This window comes from Colletotrichum costaricense, assembly GCF_030867565.1.
Source record: "Colletotrichum costaricense strain IMI 309622 chromosome Unknown Scaffold_10.1, whole genome shotgun sequence".
Lineage (NCBI taxonomy): Eukaryota > Fungi > Ascomycota > Sordariomycetes > Glomerellales > Glomerellaceae > Colletotrichum > Colletotrichum costaricense.
In genome coordinates this window covers 1,884,627-1,912,109 of record NW_026848239.1, presented here as the reverse complement: position 1 = coordinate 1,912,109, position 27,483 = coordinate 1,884,627, and the positions used below count along the sequence as shown (strand labels likewise).

The 27,483-nt window shown below is 49.8% G+C and overlaps 10 protein-coding genes across 10 annotated transcripts; 3 read left to right on the top strand and 7 right to left on the bottom strand.

Annotated features, from left to right (window-relative positions):
- Nucleotides 1–30: 30 nt before the first annotated feature.
- CCOS01_10268 (trichodiene oxygenase) lies at nt 31–2,017 on the bottom strand (the record flags this gene model as incomplete). The annotated part of the gene is made up of 6 exons (XM_060458424.1): nt 31–196; nt 284–909; nt 974–1,016; nt 1,079–1,498; nt 1,563–1,689; nt 1,759–2,017. 6 exons carry the CDS (start codon nt 2,015–2,017, stop codon nt 31–33), a joined length of 1,641 nt encoding a protein of 546 aa, XP_060311589.1.
- An 898-nt stretch (nt 2,018–2,915) lies between these two features.
- Nucleotides 2,916–3,854, bottom strand: CCOS01_10267 (dihydrodipicolinate synthetase; the record flags this gene model as incomplete). The annotated part of the gene is made up of 1 exon (XM_060458423.1): nt 2,916–3,854. The coding sequence occupies one exon, from the start codon at nt 3,852–3,854 to the stop codon at nt 2,916–2,918; it is 939 nt and encodes a 312-aa protein (XP_060311588.1).
- A 1,064-nt stretch (nt 3,855–4,918) lies between these two features.
- On the top strand, nt 4,919–6,729 carry CCOS01_10266 (major facilitator superfamily transporter; the record flags this gene model as incomplete). Its single annotated transcript, XM_060458422.1, has 5 exons — nt 4,919–5,092; nt 5,174–5,490; nt 5,549–5,726; nt 5,778–6,307; nt 6,381–6,729. 5 exons carry the CDS (start codon nt 4,919–4,921, stop codon nt 6,727–6,729), a joined length of 1,548 nt encoding a protein of 515 aa, XP_060311587.1.
- Nucleotides 6,730–7,382: 653 nt separating this feature from the next.
- CCOS01_10265 (glutathione S-transferase) lies at nt 7,383–8,231 on the bottom strand (the record flags this gene model as incomplete). Its single annotated transcript, XM_060458421.1, has 3 exons — nt 7,383–7,976; nt 8,032–8,112; nt 8,169–8,231. The coding sequence occupies 3 exons, from the start codon at nt 8,229–8,231 to the stop codon at nt 7,383–7,385; spliced, it is 738 nt and encodes a 245-aa protein (XP_060311586.1).
- A 1,475-nt stretch (nt 8,232–9,706) lies between these two features.
- CCOS01_10264 (fungal specific transcription factor domain-containing protein) lies at nt 9,707–12,208 on the top strand (the record flags this gene model as incomplete). The annotated part of the gene is made up of 3 exons (XM_060458420.1): nt 9,707–10,173; nt 10,237–12,091; nt 12,146–12,208. The coding sequence occupies 3 exons, from the start codon at nt 9,707–9,709 to the stop codon at nt 12,206–12,208; spliced, it is 2,385 nt and encodes a 794-aa protein (XP_060311585.1).
- A 1,018-nt stretch (nt 12,209–13,226) lies between these two features.
- On the top strand, nt 13,227–14,153 carry CCOS01_10263 (acetylxylan esterase A; the record flags this gene model as incomplete). The annotated part of the gene is made up of 2 exons (XM_060458419.1): nt 13,227–13,652; nt 13,710–14,153. 2 exons carry the CDS (start codon nt 13,227–13,229, stop codon nt 14,151–14,153), a joined length of 870 nt encoding a protein of 289 aa, XP_060311584.1.
- A 2,528-nt stretch (nt 14,154–16,681) lies between these two features.
- On the bottom strand, nt 16,682–17,476 carry CCOS01_10262 (uncharacterized protein; the record flags this gene model as incomplete). Its single annotated transcript, XM_060458418.1, has 2 exons — nt 16,682–16,946; nt 17,025–17,476. The coding sequence occupies 2 exons, from the start codon at nt 17,474–17,476 to the stop codon at nt 16,682–16,684; spliced, it is 717 nt and encodes a 238-aa protein (XP_060311583.1).
- Nucleotides 17,477–18,073: 597 nt separating this feature from the next.
- CCOS01_10261 (glycosyl hydrolase family 10) lies at nt 18,074–19,203 on the bottom strand (the record flags this gene model as incomplete). The annotated part of the gene is made up of 3 exons (XM_060458417.1): nt 18,074–18,369; nt 18,441–18,675; nt 18,754–19,203. 3 exons carry the CDS (start codon nt 19,201–19,203, stop codon nt 18,074–18,076), a joined length of 981 nt encoding a protein of 326 aa, XP_060311582.1.
- Nucleotides 19,204–20,258: 1,055 nt separating this feature from the next.
- CCOS01_10260 (uncharacterized protein) lies at nt 20,259–21,530 on the bottom strand (the record flags this gene model as incomplete). Its single annotated transcript, XM_060458416.1, has 1 exon — nt 20,259–21,530. One exon carries the CDS (start codon nt 21,528–21,530, stop codon nt 20,259–20,261), a length of 1,272 nt encoding a protein of 423 aa, XP_060311581.1.
- A 4,337-nt stretch (nt 21,531–25,867) lies between these two features.
- CCOS01_10259 (siroheme synthase) lies at nt 25,868–26,878 on the bottom strand (the record flags this gene model as incomplete). Its single annotated transcript, XM_060458415.1, has 3 exons — nt 25,868–26,063; nt 26,136–26,617; nt 26,768–26,878. 3 exons carry the CDS (start codon nt 26,876–26,878, stop codon nt 25,868–25,870), a joined length of 789 nt encoding a protein of 262 aa, XP_060311580.1.
- Nucleotides 26,879–27,483: the final 605 nt, after the last annotated feature.

Here is a 27,483-nt window from a genome sequence, read left to right as displayed (position 1 = left end):
ATGACGCCTTCGGCGCAAACGCTGCAGTCTTCACACCACCTCCAGACGGATGCCCTTGCTTCCTTTCTTCGGCATTGCAACAGCAAGGTCATAATCATACTCTATATCGGCATCTGTCGTCTCGTACAATCTCAACTTCGGCAGGACGCGCAACGTCATGGCAGCAATGGCCACGTGAAGCTCGCAGTATGCCAGCCTTTTTCGGTCAGCTGTAAACTCAGAAAGTTTGAACCGAATAACAGATCATGGGGGAGCTACCGCAAAGAAATAGTGAGAAACTTACTGCATGCCCAAACACTGCCGGCTTCCTTTGGAGAATGTCAATAGGTACCGTTCCAAACCCCGCTTCCTCTGTCCGTCTTCATCAAGCCATCTCTCAGGGAGGAATCTATTAGAGTCGGGGAACACCCTCTCGTCGTGATGCATGATCCACGCCGACATACCACTCGCATAGCCTCGTGGAATGACGTGCGTCACCTCCACTGGTGATGAGGCACCTGGTGGTGTCCACGTGCCTTGGTAAATCAAGTCCTCGTCCGGTGCGATCCGTGGTAATCTCGACGGGGAACCATATCCCATACGCAATGCCTCCATGATGGAGGCACTGAAGTATGGTAGCCTCTCCAGAGTGGCCCAGGTCGGAATCTCCTTGGGGTTCATAGTAACGGAGAGAAGCTCGGCTCTGATCTTCTCAACGACGTCCGGGTTGCGGAGCAAGTGATAGGTGCACACACTGAGGGCTGAAGCCGTCGTCTCAGTGCCAGCGGCGAGCATCACCGTTGCCTCGCCAGTGAGTCGTTTAATCGTCTTCTCTTCAGGCGGCAGGTCCGACTCTAGAAGAGAATGGATCACCGTCGTCCGGTCGCGCTTGATGCCGGCTTCATATGCTGACTTGGTCTGCCTTACCATCTCCGGCATTTTTACCTGCCCTTGTCAGCTTGTCCACCTGCATACTTCCATCGAAAGCTCTCACCTTGGACTGCTCAGCAAGCGCTCCCATCTTTGACGATAGCTTTCTGATAACGCCCCTGCTCGTCTTTAGCACCTACTAGGGGATCATTCGAACACCAGTACTCACAATGGTATAGCCTCCATCAACCACGTCGTCCACGGGAAATGCCTCATGATGTGGATCAACTGCAACATCGCATACACTGCCTCCTTGAAGTTGGGCTCCCAATCAGCTTGTTGAAGGAACCCGAAAGGCTGTCCGAAGCAGTAATCGCTGACAATGTCGGCTGTGAAGCAGCTGTACGCCGACGCGGCTTCGAATGGTCCACGACCCTGGTACCGAAGGAACTTGTCGCAAAGTCGTTGAGCATCTTGATGGATCACCCATTCCAGCTTGGTAATCTGCGCTCTTGAAAAGTACTTGCTGGGAGCCGCTCTGCGGAGGCGATGATGAGCGTGGTCAACTGTGCCGAATCCTCCCTGGTGACAAAGATTAGCTGACTGATGAAGGACTTCGGGCCGTCTAAGGTCCCTCACGTTCTTCAAGCTACACGCCATCTGTTAGCAAACCTGACATGTGTGGAACGAGGTATTGGATGGGGTGAACTCACTCTGCAGCAAACCCCTCTACAAACATTTTGGACTTATTACGCTTTTTACTTCCATTTGCGTAGATAATGTCCACAAACTCTGGATCATTACAGTGAACTTCATCTGGGTTGATCCGGACGATAGGACCTAAACGCATCACAGGATATCAGCATCTATCAGTCTCAAAGACGCACATGTAGTTGGAAGTTTACGCACCGTAAATCTCATGAAGACGTTTGATCTCATGCGTGAACTTTCCCCAGCGTACCACATCGAACCATATCTCATACCAGTATGTCGCACCGGCGAACTTCGGGCCAGGAAATTTTGCTAACGGGTGGAGGGTGACTCTGTAGATTGCCAGGAAAGTTCCGTAGAGCAACCACGCCGCGAGCCCGATTCCAAGGATCTGAGTCCATCGGGATGTGGCCCAGAAAATTCCGGGAAAGAACAAAATATCCTTAGTAGACTCCATACTTCGTCTGTGAGGAAGACTAGACAGCTGATGTCTTTTTGCAGGGACACACTAGTGAGGGGATGTGGACTGATAAGGTTCTTAAAGGGCGGCCCGCGTTAGAAGGAAACATTCAGGGCTCGAATGTCTGAAAGAAATCCCCGCCGTTTGGTAAAAGGGGACCACGGATCGAGAGGAGGTGTAAGGCGTCTAGACATGTGCTTGGCTCGTGCTATCGAGAGCCACAAAGACACATATTGGCCGTTCCTGGCTATTAGGCTTTCGCCACACAAGCCTGGAGAGCCACAGCTTGAGCCTAGACCATAGCGATCTTCAAGACAAAAGACCTGGGGAGATTGCGACTCTATCCCACTGATAGGACCATCTTAAAGGAACCGATGCCGTAGCACAATAACATCAGAATCCCATCAGTGTGCTGTAAGTTCTAGAGCCATGAGGACTGCGGTTGGCAAATTCAATTCGATGAAACTTGAGTGTCTGAGGTGTGGGCAGAATGTCTGTCTCGAGTGCCGAGTAGCGCACCGGGTTATGGCCTCATGGATGATGTTGGTGGCTTTTTTGACTGGAATGAAGTGTAGGTACCAGGTAGGTATCAGGATGATGTCTCAAGCCACTTACACCTAAGAGCAGCTAATAGCGGGCTGAGCTCGCTAATCATCTTAGCTGCCAAAGCTGCTTCCAAAATACTGGCTAGACCTTCACAGGTTTCACCAATGGTGATCGATGGTTGGAATACGCGGGCGTCCATGGCGGATTTCAACTCCCACTGATAGGGTCTAGAAGTGGAAAGTTGTCTGAATGACAACGAATAATTCTTTAGTTTCTACCGTACGTACATGATAGCCCATGGCACTTTCCAAACACAGCATTTTCTGGGGTACCTAGTAATATGCATCGACTACTTCACACGTGAGAGTGAAGCTGCAGAGACAGCTGCGAAAATCTCATTCTCCGCTCCATCCTCCAAAGGCAACAAAGGTGACCTGACAGTCGCATGCTCCAAGATTCCCCTCGCAACCAACGCGTGCTTCAGCGCCACAGTGCCCTCCATATGCGATCCTCGATGGTACACTGCCTTGGTCACTGGCAACAGCTTGTCGTGGATCTCTCTCGCTCTGGGGTAATCCTTTGCCTTGCCCGCCTTGATCAACTCAATCAGAGCCTCGGGCGCAATATTGCCGTAGCCAACCAGAAAGCCATCGACATCAAAAGCGGTGTGCAAAAGATATTCGTCATGGCAGGTGAGAATCTGGAGATCCGGCCTCTCCTTTCTGATGACGGGGATCTCAGTGTCCCATCGTCTCATATTTCGGACGCCGTTCTTCATTGCAAAAACGCCAGGTTGCGCCGAAATATCGAGCAGAGTCTGCAAGTTGTACGTCGCCTTTGTTACGTCAGGATATTGGAACAGGATCAGCGGCAGCCCGCTGACCTCAAAGACGCGTTTGTACCGGTCCTGTGGGGCGCCGGGCTGATAGCCGAAGCGGAGCCAGCCGTGAGAAGGGTACAAGAGACCGGCCGAGGCGCCGGCTTCCCGGGCACGCTTGGCCTCTAGGGCCGCTACTTCGGTGCCTTCTCCCGTGATGCCGGCAATGACGGGGATGCGGTTGTCAACGGACTTGACAAAGGCTTTGATGACGGCAAGTTGTTCGTCTTGCGTCAGGAAGGTGCCCTCGCCGGCATGACCGAGAACGACGAGACCCTTGACGCCAGAGATACTGCCGAGCCAGGAGCCGAGACGGTGAATGGCGTCGTAGTCTACGCTGCCGTCCTTGTTGAAGGGGGTGACGGGGGCAGGGGTGAGACCACGGAGGTCAAGGCCGACATTGGAACCCATGATTCGGTAAGGTTTGTGGGATTGGAAGTTTAAGGTGGTCTGAGAGTGATTACAGAGTTATGAGATTTTGATGTGTGTATTGAGTGTGGTAAAGGCAAGTCTAAAACTACCTCCTGCAATGAAGTCTTTTATAACCAGATCATGGCGAGCTTCACACACAACTTTTCTTAGGGGCTAGATGAGCTCGCGTTTGAGAACGTGCCGAAGTCGCGCCTACTTACTCGGATGCATGCACCCTTTCCCATGATTGAAGAAGAATGCCGAATGCTTACAGCGTATGCTTGGAGCTGACTACCAGCCCCGCTCATCCGAACCGGCGTGAGATGGGTGACTTCTTTTCCGGTCAGAATCCGAGAACACAAGTCCGAGCAGGCTCGGAACCACGACTCATGTCCACTAAAAGAGGGGCTAGAACACACACATAACAACCAAGAGAACAGGTAAGGATGATGTGAGTGCCAGGATGGGGCTTGACAAGTCCGGGCTCGTCCAATTGTCACCCCATCCACATGCCGCAAACGTGTCATAGGTGATGTGCTCCGAACTTTGGCATGGAGAATCGCGGAACGGATACCGTGACTATCTCGCCATCTACGACAGCAATGCATTGCACATATCCTCCCCGCTCATGGCGTCACTAGAGAGACTGGGACGAAGTTGTTTGATAAACCAAGCAGTCTTCGTACATGCATTTCCGAAATCTTCTAATCCGGGCTGCTTATGGACGCTGACGCTAAGCAGAAGTGGCTTGACGCTACTATCAAGACTGGAAAATATTTGTTTTCCGAGCCACTCGCTGCTTCGAGGACCCCGGCGCCAAGGGCAGTACCCCAGATTCCTGGGAAATTTCCCCCGCAACTCCAGACCTAGCTGTAGGTTTCACGCCGCTTCCCCAGGTTCCTTGGTAGTAACTGGATATTAAGGCCTCGTCTCCCGCCTTTCAACTATAAAGCCGAGTCGCGAAGACTTTCCAGCTTCAAGCAGCTGCCTAACGATCATTTCATTCTATGGAGAACTCTCTGACAAAGAGAAAGTGCCAACCAATCACATCCGCAACAAGAGAAATGGCTGTCACCAGGGTCTCTTCGGACCGCTCCGACATTGAACACGTCCCTCACGAAAAGGACTCTGTTACCCACCATGAGTATCAACGCAATGGCAACCTGAGCCCTGATGACGTTGCATTCCTCGGCAACTTCCCAGAGGACAAGAAGAAGAAAGCAGTCCGCAAAGTCGACGTACGCACACTTTAGTTGCAACTGCCCCCTATTATACGTCGTATTGGCGTTACAACATAATCTGACTTGCATCTTCAATAGTACCGACTTATGCCGATGCTGATTCTGCTCTACCTCATGGCGTATCTCGACAAGACCAATATTGGAAACGCCAAGATCGAAGGGTTGTTAGGTAGCCTCCACATGACGGGCGTCGAGTACAACATTGCAGTTTCTGTCTTCTTCATCCCATTCGTCCTAGCCGAAGTCCCGAGCAACATGATTCTACACATGTTCAAGAGACCTTCGCTCTACATTGGTGGCATTGTCACATGCTGGGGCATCATCATGACCTGCAACGGCGTGGTCCAAAGCTATGGTGGCCTGATAGCTGTTCGAATATTCCTTGGCTTGTTTGAGTAAGCAATCACTCCTAACTGGTTGGAGAGACTACAGCAAAGATTAACTTAGGGACAGAGCAGGCTTCCTCCCCGGCGCTATTTTGATCATCTCCAAGTGGTACCTCCCAAACGAGACGCAGACTAGGATAGCTCTTCTCTATACGTCTGCCGCATCTGGTGGAGGCGTCTCTGGCCTTCTAGCATTTGCCATCGCAAAAATGGATGGTGTTGGAGGGTATGAAGGTTGGCGATGGGTGCGTCTGTAAGCCGTGAACCTTTCTTGTATATTTCTAACAACAACTTAGATCTTCATCCTCGAAGGTTTGGCTACCGTGGTCATTGGCATCATGTGCTTCTTCTTCCTCATCGACTCTCCCGCTCTGTCCAAGTGGCTTGACGCCGACGAAAAGCGCTATCTCGAATTACGACAAGAAGCCCGCCGGGTTCATCGACCGAGCGAGTTCCGAGAGAAACACTTTGATAAGCAAGCTTTGATGTCTGTCTTGACAGACTGGAAGATTTATCTCTTGATCTTTGCGAACTGGTCGAATGCGGTCCCAAATTACGCCATGAAGTTCACGATGCCGCAGATTATCAAAAACATGGGCTATACCTCGGCCAACGCGCAGCTTTTGACGATGCCCCCCTATGCGGTGGGCGCTATCTCGGCCTACATATTTTCAGTCTTTGCTGATAGGTATTCGTGGCGAATGCCCTTCATCATTGGCCCTCAGCTTTGCCTCGTGGTTGCATTTAGCATCTTGTTCGCAAAGAGCGCCGATATCAAAGACAACATTGCATTGTGTTATTTCGCCGTGTGCCTGGCCTGTTTCGGGTAAGTCTTTTAATCTCATTACACCTGTCGGTCTCATATAGAAGACATTGGGGAACTAACCCAGGATCGCCAGAATGTATCCAATCCTTCCAGGAGTCAATGCATGGAACGTAGCAAATACGCCGAGCCCAGAGAAACGAGCAATCAGCATCGGCTTCTTGGTCTGTGTCGGAAATATTGGTGGCTTGATCGGCAGCTATATCTACCTCGACAAGGAAGCGCCGACATACCCTACTGGCTTCGGAACATCTTTTGGATTCGCATCGGCCGGTATCATTGCTGTTATTGCTCTCGAAATCCTTCTGAAGAGGCTCAATGAGAAGAAGGCGCTACAGACTGAAGACGAAGTGAGGGAGAGGTATACCGAAGAAGAGCTTGGCCGCATGGGGGAGAAGAGCCCTTTGTTCAAATATGCTCTCTGAAAGAAACTTCAGCTCTTTCGGATACTCTCATGAGTACTTTGCTCAACACTGTAAAGTTTCCCGTACACGCGGCTTCAAATTGCCATATCCATGCATTTGTGTATCATCGTCGGACAAGAGACTCTCCTGTGTTCCTCAGAACCACTAGCCAAGCTGGGGTAGAGAACTACTGAAGAGCGCCTGATTTCCCAAATTCCTGTGTCACATTTTCGATTATCTGACATGAACCACCCTATACGAGACCGGAAGTCTCCAAATTCGGAGTCTACTCGTGAAGCCAACTCGTCACCCACCACGTCGCCCTCAACCTCGACTTCTCAAATTGCCTGAGACCGCGAGCCAGCAGCATCCACCGCAGTGGATCAACAACTCGATTATCACGGCCGGTTGGCCCAATGGCAAGGCGTCTGACTACGATTCATCACGTTATCAGGAGATTCTGGGTTCGACCCCCAGGCTGGTCAATTGAGTGTCCTTTTGCCATCCTTGAAGGGTTACCTAGCTTGCGGCAGGAAATTGTTCTTTTTGGTCACATAATTCGATACTGCAAGTCATTTCCTCTCGATGATGAGTTTCATTGAGTTATATCGCCTTGTCATATTGATCGTTCATGAATCGTGAGTAGAGTATCTGTCGGAGGCGGCTTGAATTTTCTAGTATCCCAAGGACTCGTAGATGGCACCGAATCCCTTGAATTGCTTGAAAGCCTTAACCTTGGGCCCGTTCATTGGTTCCATGCCCTTGTCGCCCTTCTCCAGCGCCTTGCGATACGCGGGGCGCTCGGCAACATCCTTCAAATACCGCAAAATGTTCTTATGCTCTGACAAGTCCAGGAGAGGATAGAAACCACGCATGGTGGTCAGAGTGAAGACCGTCATGATATCCGCAGCGCTCAGGTTCTCACCGGCAAGCCACTTGTTGTTGGTCAAGCGCTTGTCAATCAGCTTGAGGGCCTGGTGGGACTTTTCTTCCATCCGCTTGCCAAAGTCACTTTGCGAAGCGCCGGCAAACAACAGGGTCATAGCGCGGCCGAGAGTGGGCTGAAGAGTACCGTTGGCGAAGTGAAACCATTCGAGGTAGGCGGCGTAATCGGCGTCATCGGGGGTACGAAGAAGTCTCGGGGCTCCGGAGCCAGCCTTGCTACCGTGGACGTTGAGAATGTACTCTACAGTTGCGCCTGACTCTCCAAGCTCGATTGGCGGTGAAACAGTGCTGTCGCGGAAATACGGTGCGGTTCCGGCGGGGTTCTGACTCGTTCAGCTGTCTATCCACTATTCACAAAATCTGCTGAAAAAGACTCACGATCTCCTTGATTTCTTTGGGCGCGAGTCCTGTGATGGGATCTCTCTGGAAGACATGCAAATCGTATGGTACTTGGAGTTCCTAGTAGAGTCTCAGTAATTACAGACCTAGATGATTGTTTGCGAGTTAATACCAACCTCCAAAAGCCACACAATTCTCTCTGATTGAGAAAGCCCAAGATGGTAAACTTCGATAGACATGTTGATTGCTTGTTTCGATACGACTCAGATAGAGATAGATGCTTGAGATCGTTGATTCTGTCTGCCCCGAAGCAATACAATTGAGGGGTTGGCCCGCATCATATAAAGTAACACGTCCGCTAGGGGATCGGCTAGTCTAGAGTCTCGAGTGCCACCATGTTGACGTCAGGGGTCCAGGAGCAGAGTTCACGAGTGCAGCAAGCTGCGACGAAACGAACGGTGCCGCGGTCGGTGGGTCGAAGTTCTGGAGAGCCGGTGCAACTCTGGAAGCCGCCGTCCGCCTCATAGGAGCAGCGGACAGGGACCGACTCGGGTTGTCCGGAGTAGAGCGGGGAATGGCGGGGCAGACGACCGGATTTAGGGAGGATTCTGGTGGGGGTGGATGGACTGACCGTCCGATCGTCCGATAGACAGTCTCCTAGATCTCATCCACATCGGTGCCGAGCTACCTCGAAGAGATGATAGTGGGAGGCCGTGGGCTGCAGGCTGCTGTCTACTCGGATGATGGTTGCTCCAGTGCTTGACTTATCCCCGCGCCATGGTTTCTGAAGATTTCAGCTGCATCGTTTCTGCAGCGCTGGAGTCAATGATGATTTGCAGCAGGGATCAAAGCTCGGGAGTTGGCATACTGCGAATTTGTCATTCCATTGGGAGGGGTCACTAAGGCCAATTTGGGCCACAAATCCGACTCTTTGTGCAAGTACTGTTGTATTTAGCTCATAGTTATTTATCCATACGTCTCTTGCGAGTTTCCTGTGGGCAGAGGAAGAACCCAGGCTGTACTATCTGCCGGCTCGTCATAAGCAGTTTGATTCGTAGGCCCGATCGAGTATACTGGACGAAGTTACAAACTTACACAATCTGATTGTAAGCACAGCAACACGTGGCCAACACATGTAGTGATTGCTCGGCAAGAATCCCCATTGGACAAGCGCCTTGTCGAGAGATATTATGCTTTATCAACAGCATGTGAAGCGAGGGGGCATCTTGGAAACAGACTCTGGGAACAGTGAGCTCGGACTTGTGGAGGGTAAGAAGGTTTCGATCCAACCGATTTGCTCATCCTTGCCCCGCATTTCAGCCGAGCTTTGAGCGCCGGCAAGGGGGCCGTTTGTTTGCTGTGCGTTGTGGCCGGTTTGCTTGCTCCCCTTAATAATCAGCTGGCCCCTGACTTTCGCTTTTCCGGACTGCTTTCTGTGCACAAACTCCCAGCCAGATCTGCGTGCCACACCACGCGAGAGGCGTCAGGTATCTTTTTCGATTTGTTCCGGTACGAGATATCCTCCGTTATGATCCACCTACGGATTCGTCATATGCCGTAGTAAGACGAAGCGCACACACTCGGAGTGCTGAACCCGGTGTAGGAGCCGTTGTGGGTGCTGGAACCGACGTGGTAGTCCGGAGAATCGGACTTGAGTCAGTGGAGACCATCAGCAAACGCATCGGAGGGTCGGATATTCATGGATGGTGGTAGGATGGCCGACACACCAGCGGAAACAACGGCGAGCACCGACACTGGTATCCGCGATGATGCCCCTCTAACAACATCCGCCCCGACACCTTCGTCAAATATATCACAGCCGTCCCCGTCAACTCTGCCGCCGACTATTACCGATCGGAGGAAACGCAGCTTGCCCGAGGGTTCGCCCGAGGGCCCCGAAGAGGGCCGTTCGTCATCGGCTGCTGCTGCCGCCGCCGCCACTGCCGCCGCTAATCGGCGAAGAAGTCACAAAGTCAGTCGCGCATGCGACTTTTGCAAATCCAAGAAGCTGAAATGCTCCGGAACGATCCCATGCGACGTCTGCACCCGGAAACGTCTCTCCTGCATCTACGACGCTACTTACCGCCGAGGTAGACCGCCGACACCTCCGCCAGCATCCAGTTCTGCCCCCGGGTTATTTGAATCCCGACTGGTCCCCTCAACTTCCCTAGAGGTGCACAGGTATGTCTTTGTGAGAACAAGTAGTGTTCGATGATGGTTAAAGTGGTAGTTAACTATTCACAGAAGACCGCTTCCCTCGGCGGCGCCTCTCCCATCCCTAGCACCGCGTGAACCACGTCTTCCCCGCCAGAGTGCGGCTCGGTCGAGAAGCCGTGATCATGTAGCCGACGAGGCGGAGGCTGCAGAGCGCAGCCGGCGCAGCGCTCTGCCAGGCTCACGCGCCTCGCCAGAAGTCGAGATTGCCGAGATCGAAGGGCAGTATGTTGACACCACTTCGAGTCTAACATTCCTGCACCGAGCATGGAAGCGCCTTTCGTCGCAGAGATCTAATACTACTGACGTTCCTGGAAACGCACCGAGCGGCGCCGAACAGCATCAGAGGCTGACGAGGGCAGGAGACAAGCCTTTCGATTCGCAGCCGTTGGACGTATCGACTCTTCCTGACCGGTTGGCCGGCTTGGACATGCTGGATTTCTACTTTGATGTTTGCGTAGTAACCTATCGATGCCTTCATCAAGGTTACGTCGCCCAGTGGTTCGAGATTCTGCTCGCAAATGCGAAAGACAGCCGTCCGCTGCACCACGAAATTGGCCACGCCAAAGCCTCTATCGTTTTGACCATTCTCGCTATCGTCACCCTCCGACAAAGCAAGGTCCGAAATGTCGACGAAGAAAGGTTTTCTCACCTTCTGCGCAGCGACGCTCTCTTTTCTAAGGCTTTGAGTTTAACGGATGCGGAGATCGGGTTGCCGAAGCTAGAGTCCTCGCAGGCACGCCTCTTGCAGGTGTTGTATCTCCTCCAAACATCTCGCATGAATCAAGCATGGTATGTCTTTGGGAGCATTCTCCCCATCATCTCGGCTTTGGGTCTACATCGGAAGTCCGGACGCAACAGGGCCAGCAGCGACAAGGACTACATACTGTCGCAGTGCCGGAAGAGGACTTTCTGGGTGGCATACACCATCGACAAGTATCTCTCTGTTGTATTTGGTCGGCCGAGGATGTACCGCGACGACGATATCGATCAGGACTTCCCTGACTGCGTCAACGATGAGGACATGACACCCCAAGGAAGATCAAGTGACGAGCCAGAGATGGATTGCCATGTTGAGAGTCTCATCTTCCACGCCAAACTCGCTCAAATCATTGACGGTATCTCTCGCGAGGTGTACTCGATTAAACCCGTTCATAAAGATGACCGTCTCATGATTGCACATCGATACGGCAAGGCTCTACACCGGTGGCGCGAGTCCTTGCCACACCATTTGGGTACCGTTCGACCCATGTCCTTAATTCCGTCATTCAGAAGACAGAACACAGCCCTCAAGCTGGCATATTGCCACGCCATTATGCACGCCAACCGACCCTTTCTTCTTGGAACGGGTGGCTCGAGAGGTGGTCAGCAATCGCCTCTAGAAGATAGTATTGATGAATGCATCACTGCAGCCAAGGCCGCACTTGAGACAGTCGACGGCATGGCTAGTGACGGGAAATTATTCCACGCTTTCTGGTGGACGCCGTACGTCACCTTTTGTGCACTCGCGGTGGTGTACGTCTATGAAATTCAAAGAGGGAGACAGGACCCGGAAAGGGGCCTCTTTGAGCTGGCAGATCGCTGCCAGAATCACCTGGCGAAAGCAACGACTGCCGAGAGCCCAAGCCGCAGATACTCTGTCATTCTCGAAGAGCTTCGGCAAGAGGCTAGTTCTCATTCCGAAGGCCCTTCAGGCCGTGAGAGGAAGCCGACCATTGAGCGTGCTGAGCATGGAGGTGCGGAGCCGATGCAATTGGAAGAGGTTTCGGGCGCTCCAGCACCGCCGGCCGATATGGGTGAAGTGTTCCAGCAGCATGGGTTCGAAGGGATGACGAACCTCCTCAGTGGTTGGGAGACAACGGATTGGCTGGACTTAGACTCTTCGGTACACGATTTCCTCCAGAGTTTTCAACTAGGATGTTGAGCTGATTGTCTTCAGGCCTTTGCTACGTTTCCCAACTTCGAAGGATCGCCAGCTTACTGGATGCCGGATGTTCAGTGATAGCGCATGGAATGAGAGGATCGTGTCGGCTGACGAGGTTATAGCGACGGTGTACTATGATGAAAATACCAGGTAACAAAAGCTTTTCGCTGTACAAAATAGTTTCTAGAAAGAAAAACCATTCAAGTCGGGTGCGAGTTGTCGGAAGAAAGGGAAGCAATCAAAGCCTCGATCGGCAACGCGGCAACCCTGATTGTCCGAACCAACCATTCGCCGGAATTAACGGGATAATAATACTGCTTCTTCACCCAGATTGCGGTGAGGTTATCTTGCGCTGTGGGGATGAAGCGGCCTGTCAAGCCGAGCCCCTTCTTTCAAGCTTCGTCCAAACTCCACCAACACTCTTCATCGCCAACTGCTTCGACGTGGGATCCTAGCTTGTTCGGCAACAGAACAGGAACCTGCAGATGCTAAGTCGCGGGAGCATCACCCGTGCCCGGCATGACCGGTAGAAACACCCTGTCGAATTACCCGCACAGATCAGCAATGCGGCATGACACCTCCTCCAAAGGCTCATCAGCCTCCGCGCTGCAAGGCACCCCCTTCGGGAAGGCCAATGCAGGAGCCACTATGGACAACGGATACCGGCACCCATACTTTTCCAAAAGAGCCGGGTTTCCCTTTCGGAAGCCATGGCAAGTGCCGAATAAAAGCTTTTTAGACAACTCCAGATGAACCAGTTTCCTTTCGCTTTCGGATGAGACATGGATCTAGCACGGCCCCCAGCCAACCGGCTAAATTGACGATGATGGCCCCCTTTTCAACACTACCCTACGTGTGGGGTAACGAGATCACCGGGTTTTACACATAGTGCATGCGGCCCCTTTGGTTCTATGCACGAGCGGCTGAAGGGAAGTCTACAAAAGTTGCCAGATGCGTCACAGGGAGCTCTGTCAACAGCTTCGTTCGTTCGACTCCGTTACCTAGGACTATAAGTAGTTGCTCAAGAACGAGCCCAAGATCGTCCTCGAGACACTGAATCGGCATCGCACTTGGTTGTAGCAAGTCCATCGCAGCTATGAAGTTCAGCACAATTCTCTCCGCTCTTGGGCTGGTCGCCTCTGCCAGCGCCGCTTCGCTGCAGCAGGTCACGAACTTTGGCTCGAATCCCAGCGGCGTCAAGATGTACATCTATGTTCCCGACAAGCTGGCGGCGAACCCTCCCGTGGTTGTGGCCATCCACTACTGCACAGGTACCGCTCAAGCCTACTACAACAACAGCCCCTACAAGACACTCGCAGATCAGAAGGGCTTCATCGTCATTTACCCCGAGTCACCATACTCGGGAACCTGCTGGGATGTCTCCTCAAAGGCAACTCTCACCCACAACGGAGGAGCTAACAGCAACTCCATCGCCAACATGGTCTCATACACTCTCAGCAAGTATAACGGCAACAAGTCGAAGGTCTTTGTCACCGGCTCTTCATCCGGCGCCATGATGACTGTAAGTCAACGTCCATAACTCAACAAGACAATGCTCGAGTGACTAATCGCGCAACAGAACGTCCTGGCCGCGACGTACCCCGACGTCTTCGCCGCTGGCATCGTCTACAACGGCGTCCCAGCCGGTTGCTTTTACACCGGTACGGTCAACGGCTGGAATAGCACCTGCTCTTCGGGCCAATCGATTGCCACGCCGGCACGCTGGGCCCAATGGGTCTACGACGCCTACCCCGGCTACACGGGGTCCCGCCCCCGCATGCAGATCTACCACGGCAGCACCGACACCACGCTCAACTACGCCAACTACCAGGAGACCATCAAGCAGTGGTCTGGCGTCTTTGGATACAACCCGGACAAGCCTGTCACTTCCTCTCAGAACACCCCTATTGCCAACTATCGCACTGATGTGTTTGGTGATCACCTGACGGGTGTTTGGGCTGTTGGCGTTGGACACACTGTGCCCATCCGGGGCGACGATGACATGAAGTTTTTCGGCCTGTAGCCGTTCTCAACACGTACAATAATTCTTGGATATAGTTTGAAGGAAGCTTCAGCCGCCGCTCTGGCAGTAAATAACTAGTGCGTATTGTTATGATACTTATTCGGTCTTAACATACATTGTCTCCGTTGTGTGAACTTTGGGGGCTCTTTTATAAAGTTTCCCGCGGAGAAACGTAGTCCGCGGGGACAATCTATCCCCCGTTGACGGACCGGAAGCATGATTCAGAACCGGGCCGGTATTGATAAAGGATCTCAGACCCGCCGGCTACGAGGCCGGGTCTCTGGAGGAACCGGAGGTTATGACTACTTGACGCAGCGCTGCGGAAAAGCCAACACGGGTATTGCAATCTACTCGCAGATACCCAAGTTGCATATCCGCTGATTTCCCATCCACGAAGTTGACAGTGTCCAGCTTCACGCATTATGCATTACCTTAGTCCGGACCGAAGAGCTGCAGGAGAAACCTACTGAAGGATCCGACGTAGCGGCCCTTCTCGTGCCTCCAAGACCTCTTTCAACTTCTCCGCAAACCGCGACACGTTGACCTCGTCCAACATAGAATAGTGTCACCCGGAACATCATAACACTGCACATCGCTCACAAACTCCCGCCACCGGCTGAGCTTATTCAGAACCCAATCCTTGCGGTCAATAGCTACCTCCTTGAGAGGATCTGCGACAAATACATCCATGCTGCGTATCGTTCCCCGTGGCTCGTAGTCTCGAGCCAGATGCTGGACCGAAGATGCAAAATCTGCCCACTTGACAAACTCCTCTTCGCCGAGGCCTAACCCTATCCGAGTCGCTGGGGGCTCGGAGGTGGGCAACTGCTTCTTGCTTTGAGAATGTGCGCAACATGGGTATCTGCTGTAAAGCCTGATCCTGTTCGATGAGCTTCGTGAAGTGAAATAAGTTGGCGAGACACTCTACCCCGCCGAACTGTCTGATGCGGTGCTTAATATGCGGCGGAAGGTTCCAGCAACCGCAGTAAAGAACCTCATCACCTGCTGTCTCGAGTCTCTTACATAATTCGAAGGCAATCATTGAGCCGAACGGATAGCCTGCGATAGCATACGGCCCCTTTGCTTGGACGGCTTCGAAGTGCTGAAAATAGTAATCCAACAACATATCCAAGGAGGCAAAAGGCCAAACACCGCTATCGAGACCCCCTGCACGGAAGGCATAGACTGGCCGGTCGTCGATGAGCCTATGAGGTTCATGAAGACCAGGAATTCTCCGACACCGGGATGTACGAGCCACAGCGGCGTCTTTTTGCCCTTTGACCGGAGGGTAAGGACCGGGCTGCCGACTTCATCTTTCCTCTCAGATCCCTCATTTATCATAGCTAGCCGCCGAGGCGTCGGACTTTTCAGGACTTGGCTGGGCGTGAGTCCTTCTAATAATTGAAGCCAGTCCGAGATTAGACGCGCTATCTTGATGAGGTCCATTGACGTAGCGCCGAGCCAGAATATCGATCTTTTGATGCTGTGATGTGGCCCCCTTGACTTGGAAATACTCCTGTATTTCGTGGCGAATGAGTGCCTCAAGAGAAGAAACTATCTTCTCTGCTACGTCATGTTCTACTCTGTCGGCTTCGCTCGCTTTGTGGAGATGCTGGGCGTACGTGCCCTTCCCGAAAGCCGACCTGATCGCACCTCTTGGGCAGCTTTCCTCGTGCCGATGGCTTGAGATCAGCGGCTGTTAGGGGTAGAACGATGACAGATGAAGCCGTATGTAAGCCGATAATATCGATTATCCTATTGCGAGTCTTGGTCCGGGCTCGAGTATCATTGTCCTCAACCGATGGTAAGTAAGCAACGACAATTCGTTCTGTGTCAGATGACTGTGGCAAAGTTGAGAAGCAACAAAAAGAGCCCGGAACTGCCCCTTGTATCAACTCTTTCTCGAGATGGTGTTCCAGCTCGTCTGGGGCGTACTTCACCCCGTTGATGATAATCGTATCTTTGGAGCGTCCTTGGAGGATTAGTTGACCGTTGTGGTTGACACAAGCAACATTGCCAGAAATAAATCAGCCATCACTTGTGAAGGCGGCCGCATTAGAGTCGCGATCGTTGAAGTAGCCGTCAAATACTACGTCGCCGGAGAGTTCCAGAAGCCCAACCTGGCCAGCGTTTGCGAATGCAGATGGAGAATTGCCATCTAAGAGTCTCACTCGCAGCTGTAGCCCAGGGACGCCTTTGCCAACGTCAACATGTTGGTGATTTTGTCCTCGATCATACGTCGGGTAATTTGCGTTATATACGCACCCAGCGCAAGGTTCTGTAATTCCAGAACCCGGGACGATGATGTCTTTGCGAGCACCGTAGTTCTCGAGTTGTGTCTGGAGTGCCTCGCAGACATCCACTGTATTTGCTTCCCCACTCGAACCAAGCCATTGCAAACATCCAAGATCGAGATCTCCATCCGACGACGATGTTTGTTTCAACATGAGCTCCCTGGATAACTTCGCCAAGAAAGAATGAGGGGCAAAGGTTCGCGAAAGCCGGTAACGGCTGACCATATTCAGTAGCTACACAGGGTTGGACAGCACCTCGTCCGCGGGGAGATGCACTTGGAAGAAACCCATGTACATCGCGAGGAGATGATTCTCGGTCAGGCACGCTACGTGGTCCATGACGATCCAGTTGAGGTAGGGACCGCCGCTGTGTGGTCCTGCAGACTTGGGTTTGCCTTCTAGCGAAGCCAGTATTTGATCATGGCTGAGTTGTACCGCCTTGGCTCTCCCAGTCGTACCTGATGTCAGAATGAGAACCGCCGGGTCGGAAGCAGAAGAACTGTCAGGCAAAGGTAGCAGCGGCATCGATTGACTCATCCTGGCAAGACTTTGAGAAGTTGTCTTGGCAACCGGTTACTTCTTGGCAAAGTCTTGCAAACAGTATGAGCCTGAAAGCGACTGAGGTACTATGCAGAGCGGATCCTTCAACAAGATGGGGAGATATGAGAGGTACTCTGATCGACCGGGCTCAAGAATCGAAGTGGTTGAAATTGCTGGCAATAGCCCTGCGATTACAGTCGACCAAAACCAGATGATGGTGTCCAGGATGTTGTCGAGGCACAGCAAATCAACAAGGTGTTCTCCGCCGATGCCAACGGATGGCGGGCACAGCCGAAGGAGAATCTGAGCATTTGCACGAGCCAGACAGGGCAAGTCTGAATATGACACGACTGTCGGCACGAGATCTCCAACTGTCTCTTCTGCTCCATAGGCTATGATTGATTGAGATGTAGACCCAGCGGCATTCCGAATGAGGTCGATGAGGGTTGGTCCTTGTACAGCCCCTTTGGCCGGGTTCAGGGGCTCCATTGCTTCGAGAAATATGGTAAGAAGCTCATGAGTAGAGGCTCAGATAGGAAACAATGTTGTGGAGCAAATGCCTATCACTCTCAACTTACACCGTCACGTAACGATTCTGTGTGCGATGTTCCAGTCGTCAGCATTCGAAGGCATCACGGCCAGATTAAAGGGGGAGAGACCTGAACAAGAATAGGCGCAAAGACACTGTGGATGCTCCCGGGATCGTTTACCCGAGCCCATCTATTATCGATAAATCTCAAAGGATTTGTTTGGCAATTCTGTGTGGGTGACTACCTGTGAATACCCAGCAAACTGCGCGGGGTGAGTGCAATATTAAGCCACCATGCATTCAGCGCAAACAATCTCAAGGTGAATCACGTTGATAGAGTCTTGATTGGATGGCGTGGCTAACCAACGTTCCTCGCCAAGCTGACCTATTGCAATACAGCCAGATGACTAGTTACTTCCTAAGCAAAAATTGAATTTGTTCATAACAGAGTCCTATATACGGCACAGCTGCCAAAAGTTCCAATTTGTACATGAAGACAGAAACCGTACAGGTCACCGAGAAGCACCCGAGCCCCACTTCACATCGAGAAAGAAGACCTACTGCAAAGCAGTAACGACCGCGTTATAAGCCGCCTTGGGGTTAAAGTTGGCATCAAACAAGAGCGGGTTATTCTGCGCCCTCCAGCTGTCCGGGTCACGCACTCCCCAGACCGTGATACCAACGCACTGCGGAACCTGCAGACAGGCCTTTGTCACAGCCGTGTAGTCAGCCGCGCTGGCGCCGACAATGTCCAGCTCCGTGATGGCGACCTCCTTGACGCCACTGCCGGCGAGGGTCTGCAGCGCGCCAAGAGCGTTGCCGCCTTGGTTAGCTTGGAGATGGGCTTGGGAGCCTGGCGTGAGATCCGTTAGTATTCGTGCATGGTGACCAAGGAAGAGTGTGTTGGACTGGCTTCACACGTACCGATACCGTCAATGGGGATGCCCTTGCCGATCCACTCCTTGACTTTGCGAGCCATGGCCTGCGTCTTGGCGTAGCTGGCCTGGTCGAGGTTGTAGTCGTTGATGTACAGTTTGGCATTGGGGTCCGCGGCCCTGGCGGCGCGGAAAGCGATGCCGACAAAGTCCTCGCCGAGGACCTGCGAGAAGACGGAGGAACGGAGGGAGCCGTCCTCGTTGAAGATCTCATTGACAACGTCCTGACCACACAAGGTTCAGTAACGTTGGTTTCCTAGAGAAGAAGAAGAAGAAGAAGAAGAGGGTGGACACAGACTCACCCAGTGGTAAATCTTGCCCTTGTACCGGCCAACAACAGCCTTGATATGGTCCTCAATGACAGTCGTCAAACCAGCCTTATCACGGACGTTGTTCACCCAGCCCGCAAGCTGAGAGTGCCACACAAGCGTATGCCCGCGGACAAGCTTGCCGTTCTGCTGCGCAAAGTTGACGAGGTAGTCGGGCGTGGCCCAGTTGAACTGGCCGCGGTTGGGCTCGATCTGGTCCCACTTCATCGAGTTCTCCGGCGTGACCTGACCAAAGTTGGCCTTGATGATGTCGGCGTTCTTGCCGGCAGTCAGGCGGTTCTGGTCGGTGCAGGTGCCAAAGTATTGCTTGCCTTTGGCCTTGATCAGCTTGTCGATGGACTGCGAGGCCTGCCTCTCCTCGAGGGGAGCGGCGAGAACGGTGATGGGTGCCAGGAGGCAGACGAGGCTTGAAGAGAACTTCATTGTGAGTGATGAGGTGAAAAAGAGTGACCGTGGTGCTGTGAATGGTGTATTCCATTGTCTTAGCTAGCCGCCTTTATAGAGTTGGAAGTCGTGCTTCGGGTAGATGGAGGCTCTCAAGCCAACACATTTGGCTTAACCTTAGATGAAGGACCGCCCATTTGCTTAAACTACCACTATACAATAACCATAACTCGATTTACTTATCTGGGCACGAATCAAGGCCAAATGAGGGACTCGGAAATGCAAAGTCCAGGATCTCGGCCCGTTCTGGAAAGCCAAGCTCGGTGGTAACAAGCCGTAATGGCACCGAAGGTATTATTCATCGTGTAAGAAGCGGACACCAGCCGTCCTGGGAAAAAAGGCACTCCCCCTGGTAATGCGGGGAATAAGCATGGGTGATATCGGCTGAATGTGTTAGTTCCTTGCGGGCATTCGACAGTGACATTACCCAAGGGAACTAGTCATGGCTTGAACATCGCAAGACGCACTTAGCGGCAGCGAGCTGGTCATGCAGTGGCCTCGTGCTTTTCAGATAGATTGCTAGCTATTGCTAAGGGCGGCTGAAATGAGGCGCCTAGGTAGCATCCGAACTTTGCGAGATCCGAGTTTGGCGAGCCTTGGTAGCTGCAAGAGGCCACCCTTGTCCGATGCGTACCGAGTGAAACCTCAGGGTCTTGGCCACCACTGCTGCCGCTTATGAGAGGCCTTCCACCATTCCTCCGGGCTACTTGATGTGCCATGTAGCTTTTCGGATGACTGGTATACGCCATAGAGCCGGGGAATTATTCTAGATTGATGTAGATTGTTCTTATTTCCCAGAAGGGGCACGTAATTCCCCGTCCTGATGATCCCACCCCTGGAGGGTCGAAGGGTGTAAAGAGTATCTTACATCCGCTCTTACGGAGTGGAAGTCATAGTCGTGGCTCTGAATCAAAGTCCTGAGTCGAAGTTCCGTCCGTCTGACTGCTCTCAAGTATGTGGGAGGGGAACTGATGCAGCAACAAGATTGTCTGCCCTGTTCATAGTTGTACCGAATTTGACGAGGTCTCGATGGATCAGGAGTTGGCGCTGGCAATGAGATCGCTGATCAAATTTTTGACCGGTTCAAACACCTCTTCATCATCGCCAGGTGGTACAAACACCTTGACGCGCCCCTCTGAGAGCACGAACCCGCCACAAGCAATCTTGGTGACTCTCACGCCAGGATGGAAGAGATTCAGGGCGAGATGCTTTTCCAAGTAGGCACCCAAAGCATGCAAGAATGCTTCGTCGTGCTCCCCTTGGCGGTCAAACCATCCCCATCCTTCGTCCGCCTTGCCGCCCGCGAGCTTTTTTCTCTTTCTAGGATCCTCTTGGTAGCCTTGAGTGAGCCCTGCCTTGTTGATAATCGTCGGGTTCGTGAGCGTCATCCCTTCCTTTGTAAACCGCTTGAGCTCCTCAGCCGGTATGACGATGTCGATTGACTTGATTCCGAGCCCGTCTGGGGGTTGTTCGTCAGTGCCATCTGAGGTCACTGCGGGTGGTATGTAGAATCCCAGGGTCAAGATCATGTCTTTTGCCAGAGGGCCCTGTGAGGGGAGACCGGCATCTTCGATCCACCGTTCCCATGCGGTAGTCAGGCCTTTCGTACCCAAGCGTAACGAACTAATCCGGCAGTCGAATGTGCTTGACAGAAAGTCAACGATAACTGATTTCAAAGGTGCAGGCATGCGAAGGAGAAGCAGAGGTAGATGCAAAAAGTGCCTGTCATCTTTTGTGCCGCTGCTGGTAAGCAACCCAGGCACACCGAGGCTATTGGCCGATTGCAGTTCGGCTGTAGGCTCTTCCGTGATCTTTTCAGAAAGTGATGGTAGCAGCACAGCTGTGCACAGCGCGTTCTCGTATCTCATCTCGAATACAAGGCATCTCTTTTTGCGGACGGTTTCATCGGTCTCGACACCATCGCTGGTAAGATCCCTGCTCAGATCGGGGTCCGTATCGTCCGCGCCGCCTAGTAGAGCTTCAACGCCAACCCATCGTATTCCAACTTTTTCCAGCGGGCCGGCGCGTCCTAGAGAGCTGTCGCTGCCTTCCAGCCCAACCTGTACACCCCTGACGACGTCTCCCACGAGCGTGTCGCGTAAGCGCTGCGACAGTGCCTGTAATCGAGGAAAGCTCAGGGTATTGGCGCCGACGTACAGCGGCGATGCGCGATGGGTGGAAAAGGTGGTGTTGAAGAAGGGCGGAGGTGGTTCGCGCTCATCGAGGGACGATGGAGATGGTCTTTCGGGAAGTACTTCGGAATCGAATTCGGCCGCGGCCGCACGAGGGCGACCACGAGGAGGCATTGCGGTGAGCCGACGAGGGTGCTGGCGACTCGGGGAATGGGTGCGGAAACGGTGATGTCTTGAATTGGTACTTGGTGCAATGATGACGCGTTGGTGCTGGCTGAGTCTGCGACTTTCTCGATTGATAGCAGGTTCGTAGGAATTGTCTTAGTAGAATGCGCGTCGGTCTGCGATTTCTCTCGGTGTTGTTGATTGTGGGTTTCGCCAAAGCACGCGAATGCTGTGTGCGAAGTAGCTGTGATGCGTAGAAAGTAAGGAAGATGGCCTGCTAAAGCTAACGTGGGGCCAATTGGCGATGGGCACTTGGGGATAGACAAGATATTGATGCCTACAATGATGATACAGATGAATGTGTGCAGCAAGATGATCCGAGGTAGAATGAATACACTGTGTATTATGATAGAGGAACTTCGTCCAAGGTTATGATGGAATGGTGTGAGAGGTAGAATTGAATTGCAGACTTCCCGGGCAAGAGGCGCAGCGGCGAAAGGTACCCGGAGGCAGGTACCTTCATAGAGCACCTGCACGCCGTGCCGATTTTGTGGATCCATCGGCGCCAGCTCCGGAACCTGCGTCCGGAACGGGTTTGGAATGGAAACACCCAGGATGGTCAAATCGATATCACTTCTCATAGAGTCTCATAATTACGGAATGGGGGATTGTGTTCAAAATGATTTCAAGGCTATTCGCTGAGCTGGACATCAACGCGCCTGCTAATGTTCTACTCGTGCCCGCCCCCACTTTTTTAGGCATTCGGGACTCATCACCCACTAAAGTAAGTGCTTTTCAGCCAAACGGCCTCCTTAGCCAAACGGGCAAATAATTATTAATTATATACTATTATATATAAGCCTTAACTACCCCCTTTTTAATAACCGCTTATTATTTAGACCATTAATTATATATATAAGCTAAAGCTAGCTAATATTCCTTACTTTTTTAGCTTTTTTTTTATTTTAAAAGCCCCTTTTTTAATAACTAAGCGAATCTTTATATTTATTATTTTAATAAGAGCTACTATTTTAATAATTTTAAATACTTACTTCTATTCAATTATACGTTAACCGTCCTTTATGATAATAATTTCTCTAATTTATAATTAACTATTCTTATTTTATTTATAAGCTCTACTTATTTATTAAGCTAGCTAAGTTAAGCCGAGGTCTCTTTTTATTTAAAGGAGCTTAGAGCTTTATATAAATATTTTATAAATAAACCGCTCGAAATTCTACTTAAGTAGGGAAGTTTTATTGATTAAGTACTAAATCTCTTTATTAAGGGTATTTATATCCTCTTATAAATACTAAATAACGTAATAAAGCTTTTAAATAGTTATAAGTATAATAAATAATAAAGAACCTAGCCCCTAAAAAAGTAATATAGTTAGTTAAGAATTGTAACTACGATTATAGATTTTTTTAAGTATAATTTATAAATTATATAAGTAAATACCTATTTTTTTAAATACTAAAAGAATTATAAAATATTTAAATACCTCCTTATAAATAAACTATATAAAGCTAAGGAATTCTAATTTAGTAATATTAATATAACCTTTTTAAACTACGAGGTTAAGTACCTTAATATAATAATACTTAAGGAGCTAAAAGACTATAATATTAAGAAATTAGAGACTATATATACTATATAATAAAAATTTAAAAAGGATAATATTATGTTTATTATAATACTTAATAAACTTAATAATATAGTAAGATCTATATAGTAGTTTTTTTCCGGCTTTATAAGCGCAAAAGATCGACCTTAATAGGATCACGTTTTTAAAAAAAATTATATAATACGGTATACTTTTTAACTATATAATATGTGTAATATGCCCTAAGTACGCGCTTAACGTAATATAATAATTTTAATATAAAAACCGTTATATAATTCGGAATAGGTAAACTACCCTCTTTAGTAATAGCGCCGGCCAAAAAGGTTAATAGTAAAAATCAGCTATAATAGTTAGCTATAATAATCGGCCATAATAATTAGAAGCGGCCTTCCTTAATTATAGAGGTTCTAAACTTTAATAACGACGTAGAGGTTTCTAGAGAAAGGGCTAAATAGGCTAATATTTACTACTCTTCGTATTAAAGCTCGTAAAGATTCTTTTTATCCTTATTGCTTCTAACATTGCCCAAAGCTACTCTCCATTCGAACTAAATAAATTTACTAAATAAATCCACTAAATAAACTTATTAATATATAAACCACTACTTAGACAGCTAGTTAGACAACTAGTCAAGAGGTTAGCTAGTTAAAATACTACCTTAACAAGAACCTAAAGATACCCGTCAACAAGTCTACCCCTCTCGGGCTGGGCGCCCTCGGCCAGCTCGACGCTATGGCCATCGTAGCTAACGTAAGCACACCCAAGGATTAGCAAAGTACCTTCTAGCGGTATAAAATTCGGCTAAGTAATAGTACGAACGCCGTAGATAGCTAGGCCGGTACGGACGTTAAGATCCGGTATATCGACGCTAGCTTAGAAATTATACTCTACGGAGCTAAAAATCCCTCCGATACGGGCTATATTATAAATATAAGGGAATATATAAGGGGCCCCCTAACCCTTAACGAGAAGGAGTATATAATACGGGATCTGGCCGCCTACGCAGGCTAGTACTAAGAGGTCTTATATATGTTAGAGTGGGTATAGCTCGCCCTCTAGACGGGCGGGGAAAAGTTGGGAGCTATTAATAAAAAGAAGACAACGGTCGAGTTAGTTAACTACTATTTTAATTAGTAATTAAGTATAGAGCGCAATATACCTAGTTTTCCTTAATACGTAATATACAGTACGGCCCTAGCGGATTGCTCTGTCGAGGGGATAATAAGATTTATACTTATTTATAAATAGTAATCTCTTAGCTTCCTTAGTTCGGCCCTTTATATATATATCGAAGTACTTAATTTAATTTAGAATTATTATATTATTTATATAGTTAGTAAATAAAACTTTTATAATAATATTAAATTCGAGCTTTTTAATACTATACTACTTAGCTATATAAATAGAGCTACTAAGAATTAAAAAGGCTAATACGTAATCTTTAGTAATAAAAATAGCCTCTATAATAATAGTAAACTTTTTATTAATTAGAAGGGTAAAGTAATAAGCCCTTTTTTTTTATAATAACTATATTAAATTTCTTAACCCCTATTTAAAATCTAGTCTTATTTATATTTTATATATTAAAAAGCTAGATCCTATACTCATTAACAACCTCTTTTAGCTTAAAAAAATAAAAGTTAATAATATTCTTATTTTTAAATTTATATTACTTAGTATTTAGTACTTTTTCTTTAACTAAAAAATAATTATACTTCTTAATAAATTAACTAATTTATTAAGAGTTAATAATTAGAAAAAGAGCTAGGTCCTTAGTATTATTAATATTTACGGGGTCCTACGACTTAGTAAGTAGGTAATTAGTAATATTAACAATAAGCTCGCGCTTTATAAATAAATTAATTTAGTTTAAATAGTTAATATAATTATAAATAACTTTTTTTTAGTCCTAAATAAGTTTATAACCGTAACTAGTACGCTCTTTTAATAAATATTTATTAAAAATCCTCTAACCGAGTTTTTAATACGAAATAAAGTATTACTAAGCCGCCGCTATAATTAATAATTCCGAGTCTTTATAAATAGCTATAATAATTATTTATATACGCTCCTCTTTAATAGTATTAAATTTAAGTATTATAATAAAAAGTAATAAAAGTAGTAATATATAGAGATAAATCGCAATAATTATGCCCGTATGGCTAACGTGGCCGTTTAGCTAAAAAGCACCTACTTTAGTGGGTGATGAGTCCCGAATGCCTAAAAAAGTGGGGGCGGGCACGAGTAGAGTGAGTGGAGACTACCCAAAACCACCAATCTAGCTGCTTCCACAGTTGAACGTCTTCATAACAAATTCCAGCATAATGATTAGAAAATATCGTATGAGCCTTGAGATGAAAATTGCACACTACATTTCGAATCCAAGCCCAGCCAATCCATACTAGACCACATTCGCCAAGTACAACATATCTCCCTGAGCTCTTGTCTCAGTCGAAAGGTATGAAGTCAAGATGCAGGCTCGATAAGGCGCCTTCTAGTCTTCTTTTTCGCATAGTAGTACACTGCTCCAAGCCAAAGATTCTATGCCAGTCATGCCATATTGCGCCTGGCCCTTGTTTAGTTCCGAAACCCTTTTCATGTCGTGAGATGTCGCCAATGAAGCACTCTAGATAACTCCAATGAAAAGACGCCCAATATCGCTCAAACACCCATATCCAGTATGTACGTACACAAGATATGCATATGTCTTTGGTATGTATCATGCGCCTACGGAAAAACCAAAGGACCCGTCAAACACGTCCATCTTGTTGAAGCCAGGGTTTTCCCTCATGGCTAAGAGGTCGTCGATTGTAGGCACCTCGTTTGTCGCATAGAATCTGAGAAGGTTCTCCATGTCCTCGTCGGTGAGATCGCAGATTTCTTCCCAGTCGAACTTGTTGCTGACTTTGATCATCCTGTTGCTCGATTGTAAGCATCTGTTACAGTAACAGTGAAGTAAAACTCCCCAGACAAGGGTTCAGACGTACCAGCCCATGCGCTTAGGGCTTTCCTCCGAGTTCGGAGCCATTTTGCGCAGTTTCGCTCTGAGTGTACCAATGGCCTCGATGGCGTTGCCGGCGTTCTTGGGAAGTGACTTTGCGATATGCCGCCGGATGATGGCAGCTAGTCTGGGGCCCTTGCCATTGGTGCTAACCATAATCTGAAGGGGGCCGTCACGGTGGACACTGCCAAAGTAAAAATCGCATTCTGGGGGTACGTCGGCGATGTTGGCGGGCACTTTGCGCTCCTTGCACAACTTCCAGATTACAGTAGAGGCGGCCGGGTCGTCAATGGCAACAAGAACCATGGCTGCGCCATCTAAGTCAGAGGGTTCGAAGAGACGATCGACGTGGGTAACTTGGGCTTGTTCAACACGGTGGGCAACTTCGGGGTTGAGTCCAGAGGCGGGGCAGACAACGGTGACATTGGCATCGGCATCGAGGCAGTTGAGGATCCGACCGGCGGCAACCTGTTCCAGACAGACAATTAGCATTCAACAATATGGTACGACGGCAATAGTATGGCACGAGGGAAGAGTCATTTCTGGTGTATGTGTGTGTGAGAGAGCTCTAGCTACGCCGCGGAGATGCAGCAGCATGGGGTGTGCAACATAACGTACCTCGCCTCCTCCAACAACCAGAACCTTCTTTCCCTTGATCTGCCATGCCAGAATCAGACTGCCTCCGCCCTTGACTTCGGGGAACTTCTTCGTTGTCGACTTGACGGCCATGTTGTGTATGTGTGGTGCGTGGTGAAGGTCGTGGTTTATGGGGCGAGATTTGACTCTGGAGTTCCTCGATGACGAAGGCAACTTTTTGGGCAGCAGTTTTGGAGAGATGCAGCTGCCAGGTCGGGGGCGATAAGGCGCAAAGGCCGTCGATAAGGCTGGTGTCCCCACACCGAGGAACGCAATGGCGGTCTGCACGATAGATGTATACCTCATCCATGGCTCATCATAGGTATTGATAGAAGTACCTCTGTATCAGTCGGCACACGGCTGCCCCGCCTTCCCCCTGTCTGTGGGCCCTGGTCAGCGCGTGTGTCCACTAGCGCAGCCTTTAGCGCATGTCTTTAGCGTCCCGGTCTCCAAATCCCGCCGAATGCGTTGCTCCCCAACCCCTGTCGTCCTCCCCTACCGCCCTGCCATTGCCTGCCATTGCCTTTCCCGCCCGCCGTCCGCCTGCCGTCCGCCCACTGCTTTGCTGCTGATTCTCTCCAATCCCTGGGCAGGGAAGAGGCCTGACGGGCTGCGCGGGAACCTACAACTTGGAACTGCAACTGGAACTGGAACCATCCTGCCCTCCACTGAGGTGCCCGTGAGCTGAGGTGACGGGG